The 16,435-nt window shown below is 35.5% G+C and overlaps 1 protein-coding gene across 1 annotated transcript in view; it reads left to right on the top strand.

Moving 5' to 3' along the window:
* si:ch211-186j3.6 overlaps positions 1 to 16,435 on the top strand; it is a 435,691-nt gene that overhangs the window by 382,962 nt on the left and 36,294 nt on the right. Inside the window, exons 27-29 of the mRNA XM_001920953.7 lie at positions 5,577 to 5,757; positions 6,136 to 6,302; positions 12,727 to 12,991. Of these exons, the coding sequence (XP_001920988.3) occupies positions 5,577 to 5,757; positions 6,136 to 6,302; positions 12,727 to 12,991 (613 nt within the window). The remainder of the gene's footprint in view (positions 1 to 5,576; positions 5,758 to 6,135; positions 6,303 to 12,726; positions 12,992 to 16,435) is intronic.

The raw sequence follows: 16,435 nt of genomic DNA, 5'->3' as shown, positions 1-16,435 counted from the left end.
AAGACAGTGAGTTGTGCTGAGTTTCTGCTTAAAGTAGTTGGAGTGTTTTAATTAGTCGCCTCCCTCGCCATAGTAATCTGCACTTATGAGATAAATGACGTTAGTATGTATAACCGGTTATGATTGTTACTGAACCGATACTGAATTATCCACGTCTGCAACGAGATGCACAGAATAAACAATTAATTTTGACACCCCTAGTATGTGTTGTGAGGATTTGCAGCATGTGTGCTGTCAAACGGATGTCAAAAGATCTATTCCTAATTTGCTGCCATTTTTTTGTAATCGCATGCGTTCGCTTAAATGGCAGCAAATTTGAGAGAGCAAAAAAAGCTCCCTCAGCCACTATAAACGTGAAGTTTTATGAGTGAATTATCAAATCATTAATTGAAAAATGAGACAAAAAAATGTTTTGTACAATATTTGAATGTTAGATTTTTACATTTAGCATCATCAGCAAAAGTAAAAAAAAGATAATTTTTTACAGTATTGAATATTTTACTTTGTTCATTCAGCTGGTTATTTCTTGATTTATATTTTTATTAAAATTCTAGGTTCTAAGTTATGTTTATCAAAACTCAAAGTTATATAATAAATGGAAAGCAAATGACTTTTTCCTCTTTCCTTTTTTGCTAATCCAAAAAATGAGATCAGATCTGTGATTGAAAATTTGAACTGTGAAATTTGTGATCTGTTACAGTACACCACTATTGACCTGTTACAGGTTAAGTGTGTCCACGATGTGGCTTAAGTGACATTGTGTTTTCACTTCTTCTGACAACACAAAATAAAGAGTGACACAGATTAGTTCAGTGGATTTAACTCAGCCCTTTTGCTTATTTTGTTGTGCTGGTAAATCAGCTGTACTTCATCCATACAAGGAGCAAGCGGTTCCTGCACAGGGTCAAACTGATGCAGCCTCTTCAAAAACACACCATTAGGAGGAGTGGGCATGAATAAATGGGAGTCATCAGATGAAACGAAAAATTGATCTAATGCGTTGCGTGGTTGTTCTCTTGTGAAGAGAATTTAAGGCCTCAAGGTTTCCCCATTCTGTTAATACAGAGCTCTGCGGGCCAGCTTTTTTAAGTGGCTTTGGCTTGCCCGGCATGATGATATTCATTATGGAAGACCGAATTAAAGGTGAATGCACAAATACGATAAAACAAGCTTTCGCCTCTTATCTTCTCAAGGCCTCCCAGTTTGGCCTATTCTAGCCATTATTTTCAGGCTTGTTTATATTTTCACTCTTTTATTCTCTTTCTTTCGATCTTCTTTCAGTATTGATGTACATGACTTCTGGTAGTATTAAAGCACTGTATACACCGGCCTTTAAGATGGGTTATGGTTGACTGGATCATAGAAAGAGGACATACATTATCATTTATATATGGTGCGGCTTTTTTCTTTGATTAGAAAGCCTGATGTGTGAGTTATCTGATCCGTTGATGTTATAAAAAAAACTAAGCTGACAGAAAGATACACATGAGACTTTTACATTTACTAAATTAAATAGGGCGGCATGGTGGCTCAGTGGTTAGCACGATTGCCTCACAGCAAAAAGATTGTTGGTTCGACTCGATTTTTTGAATAAGCTAAATTGTAGTGTATGAGGGCTCTAGGCGCAAAGTCTAAAGCACAGGACGCAAAAGCATTAAGGGCGTGTCTGAATCCACTTTAGTTATACAGATAACAAATATGTGCTTATTTGTTTGAAACAACAAACATAGTAGAATTAGTAACAGTAATAATGATAGTAACGTTAATAGTTTCTCTGTCTACCTTGCATGCATGCGGTCTCTCTCGCAAGCACACTTGGCCTCTCTTGGCCGCACCCGGTCTCTCCCTCTCCGCGTTGTGCTTATTCTCTTAATGAGTTAATGGGTGTATTTTGAGCATAACATTAAAAGTCTCATCTCCCATTCCCTTTAGTCAGTTTACATGGCGAATTTTGTAAGTGGAAAACCTGTAAGCTTCACTATCTGCAGCGAGAGGATAAAGAACGAGCCTCCTCCTTTCGGCCTCTTTACTTTTTCTTTACTTTACATTTACTCTTTACTTTACTCCTTTACTTTTATGGATAAGGAAACTGTGTTGTACAAACTCCACTGAAGACATCCATTAGACTACATATTTAATTTCACTTGTTATATTTGTTTCAAAACTATTTCTAAATTCAGTTCTAATTTCCAGCAAATCAGTAATGAACAATAATAACGAAGTGTGGTCAAAAAAACTCGTTTTGTATAAAAACTTGTATAACTTGTTTAAAAACGCATGTCCTACTCTTATGCTCCATATGTTGATGCATACGTCTCCGAAACCAGACAGGTAGACAAATCTAAACTTGTTTTTATTAAAACAAATATAATCATGCATATAATAAACAATACTGCTAATAATACATTACAATAAAAAAATTTAAAATGAATAAGCTCAAAAAAGCCCCCCGGACATGAAGAAGGCATAGAGGTAGTGTTTTTTTTTTTTTTTTTTTTTTTTTTTTAGACTTTAGACCAGCTTTTAATTGGTCAATGGCGCAATCTTTTTCAGTTTCTCAAAATAGCAACATGCCAATGCACCTTAACACACCTCCTTTTTAGATCGGCACACCCATGAATCCAAATGGATTTGCTACTTAAACAACATGGTGCAAAATGTGAAAATTAGGGTTGCGCTGGTTTTAAAAAAGCAACAATTTGCGCAAATCATACCTTGCTCCTTATTGCGCAGTGTGTATGATAGGGCCCTATGAGTGTGAGCATGAGATTGTGTATGGATGTTTCCCGATACTGGATTCCAACTGGATGGTCATCCGTTGTCTAAAAGATATGCTGGAATAGTTGGCAGTTCCTTACGTTATGGCGACCTCTGGAATAGTGACTAAGCCGATGGAAAATAAATGAATGAATGAATGAATGAATGAATTTAGTAGAAATACCAAATAAGTAATATTATCCAATAATTCCAAATAAGTGCTTAATATGCTGTTTAACATGTGTTATTGTCTGCATTTAATATTGTTTTAAAATATTTTGAAACCCTAAAAGTAATATTATTGTGTGGATTTTATAAGACATTTGAATTTTAAAAAATTGAGGTGTTTTCACAAGGTGCAAATACTGTTCATGTGGCATTCTAGTGACAGAAATTGTATCCCTGTAACAAAATAAAGGCACTTTAATGATTTTATACATAAAATAAAAAAATACACAAACCAGTATTTCAAAAAGAAATGCATGAGAGCTGCTCTCTGAAAAGATTTTAATCAAATCTGTAGTCAAATATAAACGTAAAGCTGTAAAATATACACCTAACTAACAGTTGTATTTTTGACATTTCCTATTATTAATTTTAGTCGCATATAACAGAAGTAGCATATCATTTATGATAGTAGTATATAAAAGCCCATGAATATTTTTTGAGTGTATAAACACATCCAAACACTCGGAAGTGCATGTAAACACAAGGAGATAAAAGAAAATAATTGGAGAGCTGCAGCTTTCATTTGTGCTGTAATAGCTACAAACTATGTGCTGCACGCTGTGAGTTTGTTCGAATCAGTACTGATAGGAGAACATTTGCTTTTTATTTCATTTTGCCTTCAAACCAAACTTATGAATATTAACGTCTACCATTAAAGCCAGTGTTGCTAGTGCAGTTCAACAACACATCCTTAATGCTTCAGAATAAGGTCAGTAGGAGGAGAACAAGCCGGTTTTCTGTGGCTGTTTGCATGTATTTAATCAAATGAGAGTCTTCAGCACAACATCAATGTAATTATATTTGTTTTTGATCACCTGTAGAAGTTAAAAATAGACAAGCTCAATTTTTCAGATACTGTTACACCTACAGTACATAGTATATTGAATAATTAATAATAATAATTCCATACATTTTTACTGTATTGTGCTTTTTTGGACACTCAAAGTGTTTTACAAATTTTTCGGAGGAAAGGAGGAGAGGGGGTTTCCTCATCCACCACCAGTGTGCAGCATTCACCTGGATGATACGACAGTTAAGATCCCGTGGCGCACGTGTTTTGAAACACTGCAACGAAGCATGATCTGAAACACTCAGGGCACATGGCTAAGATGACTGAAAACACTCAAATCATGTGACAAGAGCTTAATTTGTGCCAGAACACGCCGGATCCGGCACCTCTGAAATCTGATCCGGCATCTGATATTTCTCAGTTGTTTGCGAAAAAGCAAAAATAACACCATCAAGGCAGTTGAATTGAATAAACTAAATTGGACGAACAGTAGTGTATGTGTGATTGTGACAGTGTATTTCCTAGAACTGGGTTGTGGCTGGAAGGGCATCCACTGCATAAAGCATATGCTGGATAAGTCGGTTCTGTGGCGACCCTCAATTAATAATGGGACTAAGCCAAAAAGAAAATAAATGTATGAATGAATAAACGTGGCGGTTTTTAAAATGTAGAATTTGATACCTTTGTTAACAAACTATACTGTAACTATAATATGCTAACTTTTTCTTAATGTGTGTATATTTCACTTTTTTATTTTATGTATTTTTATTTTATTTTATTTTATTTTATTTTATTTTATTTTATTTTATTTTATTTTATTTTATTTTATTTTATTTTATTTTATTTTATTTTATTTTATTTTATTTTATTTTATTTTATGAAATGGCACTCAACCTACGGTCTGTGAGAGTCCTAATGCCCCAGTATAGTGAAGGGGACATCTTCTGCATAAGATGATAAACCAAGATCCTGACTTTCTGTGATCATTAAAAATCCCACGCCACTTCTCATAAGGGTGTAACCCAAGTGTCCTGGCTAAATTCCCTCTCGACCCTTAACCATCATGGCCTCCCAATCATTCCTGTCCAGACCCCTCCTCATGATTTTGAAGTGCTTTGAGTGTGCACAATAAATGTGCTATATGAATACACATTACATTACATTAATATAAAATATGTGTGTCTTTGTTGTTTTTCAAACTTTCAAATACAACTGTGATGAACAAAACTGTTGTTCATCAATATATATATGCTAATTAAATCATAAAGTATCATGGCAGACATTCAATGCTTTATAAAATCTCAATCGAACCTTTTATTCGAACCTGTCTACCTCTTGAACTCTGCCCCTTACTGACTCTTTTGTCGCATTTTCAATATAAAGTGCAATATATTGTGCAGAGAAGGTGGTTGATAAGCACAAAAGGAACAATTACACATGACAATAAATTCAGTACAGTCTTAAATGAACTGTCAGAATGCAGAATGAACACTATGGCCATTGCAAATCTTACAATTCTGCTAGTTCCAGTGTTAACCATAATAAAAAATAATAAAACATGCTTTCTTCACATCATAAAGTATACACGTTATATATATTTAGAATGTTTATGCTGTGTATAATCATTCATTTAAATATACAGGTCAGTTTATGACCATGATCAGTCCACAATGAAATTCTTATATAGGCCACATGTAAAACAACAATTTGAATAAATATGCAAAAATCTCTGATCTCTTATTTGAATCTGTGAAACTGCGTAAACGGGCTGTTATTCTCACTGTGGTTCTCTCCCTCTCAGTATTATGATCTAGGTTCACCTGCCGACTCATCTGGAAGTGCTCCAGGATGTGTGATGACAGACAGTAGCTGTGTTAACATGGGATTTCCATCCTGTGGAACCCGGGGTCGCTGTCATGGCGAGTGGGGGTCCTTCAGCTGCCAGTGCATACCTGGATACAGCGGGCATCAGTGTGAAAAGGGTAATTACTCAGCAGACATCCCAAAAGTTTTCAAGCTATGTCTGTTTTCATAAGTGGGTGGTGAGACAGACTGAGTCTTTAAAGATAGAGCAGATAAACCAGTGTGTGTGTGTGTGTGTGTTAGTGTGCGCGCGTGAATATCTCTGAATTGCTCTGTGTAGGAGGGATAGTGTTTGCACCCAGGCAGGATTTTCACATACACCCAATCTTGGCACAAATTACATTCAGAAGTGTTATGAATTTGTAGAGCTTTTTTATGTAACATGACTGGAACATCCTGTGATATTCTCACGCTGTGATTTTTAAAAAATTATTATTCACTGTTTACACATGCTTTTTAAGGCATGCATCTGAAGAACACATTTGTGTGTTTCACAGAGGTCCCGGAATATTCTTTTGATGGAAGGAGTCATATTCACTTTCAGCTGGCCTTCACACTGCCAGCCAGACACACGCAGGTCCAGGTCCTGGTCCGGACACGCAAACGCAGCAGCTCCATCCTTAGCCTACTGTCCAAAGAACAGAACGAATACCTCAGACTGGAGGTCAGTGCTTCTGAAAAGCAGTTCTCTTTCTTTTCTGTCTGATTCTTTTCACTTCTCTTGAATATAGCCGGTGGATTATCACAGCTTTCTTTTTGCTGGAGATTATGGTTATATAATTCTTTTTTTTTTCCAAAGCCTTTCAGATCTGTTTTTATATTCACATAAAAACTGATAAAAGGGGCATGGTGCAATAAGGGTCAAATTGTTTATTTTGATCACTTTCATGAAATAACAAAACAAATATGTTAAGATGTTTTTTTGATGTTGAAAGGCAAACATGTATTCTATCCTCATCAAGGATTTGTAACTGTAATACTGTGAATTATGACATTAAAAAAGCTGCAGAACATGTACAGTATTCATGTTAAAAAAATATGCAAAACGTAACAAACAAATAAATAAATGCAGCAAAATAAATAGCAAAAAAAGCAAAATAGTTAGCTTGTTTTTTTGTTAGTTTGTTTGCAACCAAACAGATTCAAATTGATTGGTTGGTTGGTTGGTTGGTTGCTTGGCTGGCTGGTTGGTTGCTTGCTTGCTTGTTTGCTTGCTTGGTTGCTTGCTCAGTTGGTTGGTTGCTTGCTTGCTTGCTTGCTTGCTTGGTCGGTTGCTTGCTCAGTTGGTTGGTTGCATGGTTGCTTGCTTGCTTGCTTGATTGCTTGCTTGATTGATGATTGATTTTTTTATTTTTTTACTTTTTTTTTGCTTGCAACCACACCAAAAGCTTAAAATGTCTTGGAACAAACTGAAAAATTTAAGATATATTGTAGAGCAATACAGCAAAAAGGTCGCTGGTTCGAACCTTGGCTCAGTTGGTGTTTCTGTGTGGAGTTTGAATGTTCTCCCTGCCTTCGCGTGGGTTTCCTCCGGGTGCTCCGGTTTCCCCCACATTCCAAAGACATGCGGTACAGGTGAATTGGGTAAGCTAAATTGTCCGTAGTGTATGAGTGTGTGTGTGAATGTGTGTGTGGATGTTTCCCAGAGATGGGTTACGGCTGGAAGGGCATCCGCTGCGTAAAAACTTGCTGGATAAGTTGGCGGTTCATTCCACTGTGGCGACCCCGGATTAGTAAAGGGACTAAGCCGACAAGAAAATGAATGAATGAATGAATGTAGAGCAAACATGTAAACTCAGTTTCAGGCAGAATTTATCAATCTAAATAAGTAATATAGCTAATGCATCATACTAACTAACTAACTAACTAACTAACTAAGTAACTGAATGAATGAATGAATGAATGAATGAATGAATGAATGAATGAACAGTATATAAGCTAACTGAAATATTTTTAGATTAATTGCACACATCAGAACAGACCTTTCAATATGTGAAAAAATAATGCATATGCCATTGAAAAAAAAATGTATATGCCATTGAAGAAATAATGCATATGCCATTGAAAAAATAATGCATATGCCATTGAAAAAATAATGTATATGCCGTTGAAAAAATAATGTATATGCCGTTGAAATTTCTATTTTGAATTTGTCATAATGTACTTTGTACTGTATAGAGACATTTTATAGAGACTACACATTTTAATCTACCATTTCAATAGAAAATCAGCGAGACCAACAGTTTTAAACTTCTTTGCCCTTACTGACCATATGTGTGAATTTGATGCATTTTGTTTTGTTCTGTTTTTGTTTTGTTTTGTTTTTTGTTTGTTTTTTCTGTGACTAGCAAAACAATGAAAACTTAGTTGACCAAGTCTTTTTTTGTCAGCTAGTGATTAGTTAATTATTAAGGTGCAGCTATAATAAAACAGAACAATTCTTATTCTAATTATTTATTACCATATATCAAAATAGAAATATTGAGATTTAACGTTATGATTATTTTCATGTTCCATACGAACAAACAAGCAGCCCAGACCGGCAGCATATAATGATTATTTGTTCTTGATGTGCTTTGTAATAGCAGCCCATCTGCCAGACCTCGAGAACGTTGCTGCAACAGCGGTGCAATGTGTGAATTTGAATGGAGCAACGAGTTTGTGTTTAATCATAGATGCATTAGTATGCGTCTCCCATTTTGGCTGATACACTTGCAGAATGCATGCCGTCTACCCTCTCACTCCAAGGCCGTCTCATTTTTTCCATGTTTTTTTTTCTTCCTCTCTCAACACCTGCTTTAAGATGATGCGGCTGGATTGCTGATTGCTGCTTTGTTTTCCTCCATTTTTCTTTCCTATGTAAACCTGGGTGATTTATCTGCGGTATGAATTAGACACGTCTGTGAGACAGGCTAGAAGATATTTTATATCCCCTAAAGTGGCAGGCTACAGATTTCATTACCTGCTTATTTTGTGATCTTGCGAGGCGTCGCAGCGGTGCAGGAACTGATGCTGCCTTTGTGCCATGTGCGAAAGATTAAATCTTAATCTCCTGCTGTGCTCCTCTCAATTACCTTAGCAATAATGCTAATTGATGTGATGTGCCAATACCCATTTAGCATTGCCTGTTGTGTCTGATTATGAAGCATCATCTCACTGAGACGATTCCAGCAAGGTGTTCTTGTCATCAACGGATGAGGAGGAAGTAACAGTTTGATCATCTCATTTTTTCTCCAGAGACTTAGCCACGGGTCCATTAGCGGAAGTTGAATGTCAACAAAGGGAGTGTTTTCCTTGAATTTGAATGAGTGTTACTCAGAAGTTGTTGAGAGTTTACAGAAAGATGTTATTACCGCATTGTACTGGCAGCCTTTAATTGATTCTGGTTTTTAAATGGATTTAAATCAGTGAAGTGTTTTATACAGGGTCAGTGACTACGTTTACATGGACATCAGTAAACCAATTATTTGCCTAATTCTGAATAAGACAATAATATGATTAGGGTGTTTACATTAGGGTGAAATCATTAGGAGCAGAGAGAGGGGAAGGATCAGCATAGGACCGCGGGAATCAAACTCGGTTCGCTGTGAGCACGGGAGTGCATGTGTCGATGCACTAACAACTACACCACTGGCACTGACACATGAGTTGCTTTTAGAATGTTCCTTTCGTGATCCCATTTTATATGTTTTAACACATAATTCGATTAACATCATTGCGTCACACCGATATCCCCATTTCCTCCGGTGTTTCATGTAAACTTGGGTGTTTCATTTTTAAAATTTTTACTTTAACTGCAATTCGGCAGTTTCACTTTCATTCAGGAACATTTCATACATTCCCCCATGACAAATTAGATATTTATTGGAAGCAAGTATGAAGTAAGGACTAGTGGAAGTTTTTTGTTTTAATGGAATTTGATACCGCTCACCGATTGGTGTGTCTGTGGTCTTTTATTGACTTGGTAGGTCCAGAGAATAGAGTCAAACAACCATGTGTGTATCCTGTCGCACGATAATAGTTTTACTGTGGCGTGTACATGTCTGTACTGCACTTCAATAATGCGACTAAAATCAGCTTAATCTACGTGTCTTAGTTCGATTTCTGTTTAGTTCAATTATGACCTTAATCTTATTAAATTTATAAAAAAAATCACTGTTTACATGGTAGACTTTAATTAGAGTATTGTCTCAATCGTATTAAAATCTGATTATTGATGTTGATTATCTATGTAAACATATTCAGTGTTAATTAATTTCTCAGAAAAAAAGTTCTTATTTTTTTCTCTTCCAAAGACCACACATTGCACACACTGACCCTATTGACTTATTCTTTCTTTCTACTTTTTTAAAAACTGCTTAAGGTATTATCATTAGCCCACTTTAGATTTTTTTTTTTTTTTAATTGACAAACCACTACTGGACAAGCCACTGTTGTCCACTGACCTGCCTAATTAACTTGCTAAGCCTTTAAACTTTACTTTAAGCTGAAAACTATTATCTTGCAAAATAACAAAGTAATAATAAGTAATAATTTACTTATTTAATTAAATAAATCAAATAATATGTACAGCCATTATGGCAAAGAGAAAGAAATCTCTACATGAAAAGCACTTTAATAATAATACTTTTCACAGGAGGGTTAATGTTAACAAATCTACTTCACAATATGAACTTTAAAATATGTATATTGCTCATGCATTTTAGTGGCTTAAAATTACAAGGGCCATCAAATATACTAATGTGTTTTTTTTTTTTTTATCACTGAGTATGACAAAACTAATAGAGCATAGACATATAAAAACTGTGGTTGTCCAAAACTGTAAGGATGCTAGTTCTTAAATGTACAGTTTATAAAAAAAAGTAATATATATATATATATATATATATATATATATATATATATATATATATATATATATATATATATATATATATATATATATATATATATATATATATATTTATTTATTTATTTTTTTTTTTTTTTTTACCAAAGCATTGACATCTAAAATAGAGGCTGTTTAAAATGGTAAGAATGCTAGTTCTTGAATGAGAAAGAAAGAAAGAAAGAAAGAAAGAAAGAAAGAAAGAAAGAAAGAAAGAAAGAAAGAAAGAAAGAAAGAAAGATCATTGAGCTGAAATTTTAAATATCAGAAATTTTGTTTTGTATTTTTTTTTTTTGTTTTTTTAATTTTTTTTTTAGAAATACATTTTTAAAGCCCTCTATTCTGTTTTCCAAAAGAACAGACCTCAACAATCACTGTTGTTTCCCTGTGCTTTAAAATATTTATTGTGAAACCAGCAGTAACTTACTGGCAGTAAAATTACCATAAAACATATACAGCGAAAACAACAAAATCTACAGTAACAGATTGCAGACAGCTTATACACCAAGAAGATGTTGAGAAAACTGTTAAGAAAAACTGTGAATGCAAACAAAAAATTCAATTATAGCGAGACATATGTGCTGCTTTCAGTGGACTTTTTAATTTACTTTGGCTCATATTTCAGACAATACATTGTGTTATTTCTTTAAACCAAACATGTTTTTCTCATTCAAATTTACTGAGCCACTGCTTCTCATTCTTCCTTAAGAGCACTTCAGTCCTGCTTCAGCACCTGCTGTCTCATCTCATTATAGCACAGCACTAAAAAGCATTGTTTGTATCATCAACTGTCATGATATTAATTTACAATATTTTATTATGAAAAGTTGTTTGGTGAACCCAGGCATACTCAATGATATGCTCTTAATATCCAAAAAACCTTGATCAAATGCCTTGAAATGATGAAACATTAAGGTGGCCATATGGCTTTACCTGCTTCTCTCACGGATGGCATTGATTTCTGGATCATTAGGTGTGGATTTGGGACATTGATGCCTGTTTCACACCACCAAGGGAAGAGACTGAACATCTTTATCTTCATTTGTGGGGTAAATCATAGGGCACGGTGAAAAAAAATCTCAGAATTTCCAGACAGATTAAAGTTAATGTTCTTGTTAATTAGTACGCCTTATGGATTTAGTGCCTACAATCATAGACTCGACCTTGAAATAGTCTAATAATCCTGTTTGAGATGATTCTCATGAGCTGTGTCTCAAGTGGAACTGAGCGTGCCGTGGGAGAGGAGGAAGGTGAGGAGTTCACACAGGTCAGCCGTGTTTATTTGTGTAAACTGTTTATGGTTGCTGTTCAAATGGGAGCGAGCCTCGCTGCCTTTTGCATCATTGATTAGCCCCGCTTTTTACATCACCACAAAGCCCAGGATCCAAAACGGGGCCTGGCAAATTATGCTCTCTGGGACATATGCAGAAAGACTCTGAAATTGAAATGAAGGTTGGGGCTTTCTTCGGGAGATTGGCCAGACGCTCCTTTTTTCTGCTTCACAAACAAACACAACACCTCATTGTCAAACCTACCGTTTTCCTTTCTTTTTTCCTCAGGACATGGAGCTATGTGCTTGTAAAGTAAAACACCAGTTGAATCATTGTTATTAGAACTTTGGAAATAAGGAAATAAAGCATTACAGTGAAGGACTTGTTAGATAGTGGATGTTACAAAGCTGGAAACTGCAGACTTTTATATTGTTCTTTGATATTACACACTTTTTATGTTCCAAATGCTCATGAATAATACAGTTTGCCTTAGAAGCATTTGATTTATAGGAAACAATCAGATTAAAAACGAACAACACACACACACACACAAAAAGAAAAAAAAGAATAAAAGAAAGGCTCTCAGCTGACCACTAGAGAGTCTGGAAAGCAGCATTGGAATATAGTGGCAAACTTCATTGACATCATATTAAATTCCCAGCTCCCACTGTCTCCAATTAAAGGGCTGATATGTTTAATTCTGTTAGTGTTCAGTTCTTATATCAGATCCTGCCCTAGTCTTCAGTCCCCAATGGGTCTATTTCATCTAATACCCAGCCTCTCTCCGTTTTCTCTTAACTATTTTCATAATTTTACAATAGGTCTTTTATTTTTTGTATCCAGTGCTATATATTGTTTCAGAATATAAAACTGAATACATGTATTTATTTGCTAACAGCACTTTCTTTTTTCCCTCTCTACTTTTTCAGATCTATCAGGGTCTGTTAAGTGTCTTCTACAACCTCGGTGATGGGGACTTCAACTTGACAATGCCCTCTTATCGTTTAGACAACGGAGAGTGGCATGACATTCACTTAGATCGGCATGACAATGAGTTGACCCTGCGTCTGGATGGCGGAGGAGGGCGTCGAGAGGTCACCGGGTCGCCAGGTCGGAGTCGGGAGATTGTTATTGACCCCGCTGTGGTCATGCTGGGCAACTCTTTCCCCTCTGGACACAACAGGAGTTTCCAAGGTGAGGTACAGGTGTGTTCCTGAAGCTCAGCTGGTAGAGCATGACCCTAACAAGCCAATGCCAATTACCTCAGAGCAGTAGTGTATTGTCAGAATGTGCTGTACTATGAGGGGTAATTTAGGGAGGTGGTTTTGGATCTAGGCACATTTTTATTCCTTAGTTTCGGTAAGTTTAGGCATACACTGTATATGAACATGGCAAACATGCATAGTTCAAGATGGCTCAACTTAACCCAAGGACAATAAATTTAAGTTAAGTTAAGTTAGGTTTGGTTTTGTCAGGTTTAGTTAAGTTAAGTTAGGTTAGGTTAGGTTTAACTTGGTTTGATCTAGTTTTGTTTAGTTAAGTATGTATCACTTTATTTGTATAGTCCCTTTAACACATTTAGTTCAATTTAAGTTACATTGCATCTATATCCAACTAATACTTATAGATTATAAGTAAACTGTTAGTTTGGGGTTAGGGTTAGTATAAGTTGACATGTACTTGCAAAGTTTCATATACCCAATTAAATGTCTGTTGAAGGAGCATTATCGGCAGATATTAAGCAGAAAGTCTACTCAAATGAAAACTAAAGTAGTTGCAATGCAACTTTTGGTCAACAAAATATGAAATAGGGAACATTAAAATAAAAAAGTTGCATAGTTTAGTTTAGTTTAGTTTAGTTTAGTTTAGTTTAGTTTAGTTTAGTTTAGTTTAGTTTAGCGTATAGCATATCTAATGACAACAGGGTTGACCAAAGTGCATAATAAGAAAAAGAGGTTTCAATCTGAAAATGTGGTCATGCCCATATATCATCTAAAAAAAAAGAGTCTTTGGACGTGATGAAGTCATTCCTGTGCATGGTATGTGTTTAGGAAGGTGTAGATAAAAGGCAACGGAAATTAAATTCCTTAAATTGTAGAACCACTTGAGTGTTGAGGAAATGTTCATGTTTGGGTGAGCTATCTCTTTAAAGTGCACCTGTATTATAAATTATTTAAAACTATAACTGCGTCCCAAATGGCACACTACACAATATGCACTCATGCACTATGTACTTATGCACTTACACACTCAACAGGATAGTATATGTATGTAGTGTTGTCCCAAATGGCACACTAATGTTTTTTTTTTACTTAACTGATGACGTTTGATGGTTGCCAAATCAGTGAAATAAACGACCGAATTATTAAATAATACCTGCCGTGAGTATTGCTGCAATTACCATCGGGAGGCGCTATAATCACTCTCGTAGGAGAATTTTGCTTTCACCATATAAATTAAATAAAGTTATCCATGTGCATCCCATAGCTTCGCCCCTTCCGCTACGTATGCAAACCTGCGGTCGTTGAATGAGTGAAGTGTCCATCATTACACACTTAATTTTAGCGGCTGAATGAGTGCATCATCCGGGTAATTAAAGTGCACTTAATATTTTTAGAGTTTTCAGTGTGAACACACTTTTTACACTATTTATACTACAAAATGGCGTAGAATAGTGCATAAGTATGCGATTTGGGACGCAGCTTATGTAATACAAATTTGCTGGATTTATTAGCTATGTGTTTGAGTTTTAAATGGTAATCTTAACTTTGCCTTTCTTCTTAAAAATGAACGTTATGAACGTTCATAAAGCGAGAAAGACAAAAACAGAAGCCATAAAATAAAATAATCAAGTAAATAACAGAGTGAGAATGTAGTAAGATCTGAAAACATGGTAAAAATCAGACGAGGGCTAAAACTGTTGGTTGGCTTTAAGGAAAGTGGCGGGTCAATCAGTGCTTTTGAAAACACAATTGGTTGATTGTAGGGAAGGAGGAAGGTGGGTCAGTCGATCGGTCAGTCAGTCAGTCGACAACGTGCCTTTATGCGAGAAGAGCTGGCACGAATGACACTCACAAGAGAAATTTGAGATCTGAAAATCATACACAGCAGCTTTGGTGGATTCTTGAAAACAAAATCTGCAAAAAATATTGTAGCTTCTGGCACATATTTGATGCTCTCCAGAAATGTGTGTAGCGGTACGTTTTCAGAATGAGTCTGGGTTGCATCGAAGCGCAAACACGAGTGATTGTTGCTAGGAATAAGAATGATTTGTATGTTTTATTAAATTAACGTCTACATGTATCCAACCTTAAACCAACCCCTCACTGTAAATGGGATGAATCTGAACCACGTCATCGTGCTACCAACTGCAGCGAGAACATCTTGCTCCTGGAGGGCAACCATTCTGCAGATTTTAGCTCCAACCCAATCAAGCACACCTGAAGCAGCAAGATGTTCAGGGTTAATTGATAATCACAAGCAGGTGTGCAAGAGCAAGGTTGGAGCTTTCACTTCCAAGAACGTTTTTCCAGTTCAAATGATGTCAAACAATGATGTCACTCAACATTTAATTTCTAACCAATTCAAAATGTCTAATTCTTTTCAAGGTTTCTCAACTCTTTTAAATTTAAACTTTTTACTCAAGCACATAACTGTAAATTGTAAATGTGGAGAAACTGAGAAATGGTCTCTTGTGTGTGTCAGACGGAAAGAACAATTTGAAAACCTTCTTGTAAAATAGACATTTTAATCATTTACTGTATAATAAGCATCAAGGCTGTAAGAATAAAATAATGAATAACAAGACATTTTAATTTTGTCTGTGTTGCTGCAGACCTGTCATAAATCTTGTCAACAAACAGGTTCTTCTTTCTTAGATTAGACGCCTGAGTTTGTTTGTTGTTCACAATTTTTCACCTGCATTATCAGTTAGTTTCTGTCAATAGACAATGATATTGTGTTTCGACAACTGTCTGAGATACTGCTGTTATATGATGCCTTTGACAATATCAAGGTGATACATGGCTTGTGAATACTTTCAGAATAAGTATATCCAGCTCCCATTATCACTGAGAGAATTTACTTTGTCTTTCTATACTGATTTTGCAACTTTGGCCTTTGTTGAATCATCGATTGTGGTTCAAGACCACATAAAACGGTAGAAAGTTATTTGTGTAATATTACCCTGCTTGCCTTAGTTTCAACAGAAATATTGCTAAAATAACAAATTGTTTGGAATTGATCGGTGTCCTGACATTTTATCTTATCAGATTATGCTACCAACACTGTATTTGAATGGTTCTGAGGTTGGGGTTAGGGATTAGGGTCACACTTTACAATAAGGTTCATTAGTTAATGTTAATTATTGCATTTACTAACATGAACAAACAATGAACAATACATTTACTACTGTATTTGTTCATGTTAGTTAATGAAAATACAGTTGTTCATTGTAAGTTCATGTTAACTCACGGTGCATTAACTAATGTTGACAAGCACTTGGACTTGGATGTTAATAATGCAGTAGTAAATGTTCAATTATGATTAATAAATGCTGTAATGTGGTGTTCATGATTAGTTCATGTTAGTAAATGCATTAACTAATGAACCTTTTTGTAAAGTGTTACCGGGATTAGG

The sequence above is a fragment of the Danio rerio genome, chromosome 7 (genome assembly GCF_049306965.1).
Source record: "Danio rerio strain Tuebingen ecotype United States chromosome 7, GRCz12tu, whole genome shotgun sequence".
Classification (NCBI taxonomy): Eukaryota; Metazoa; Chordata; class Actinopteri; order Cypriniformes; family Danionidae; genus Danio; species Danio rerio.
The sequence above is the reverse complement of the archived record's forward strand: the minus strand, read 5'-3'. Positions and strand labels throughout refer to the sequence as shown.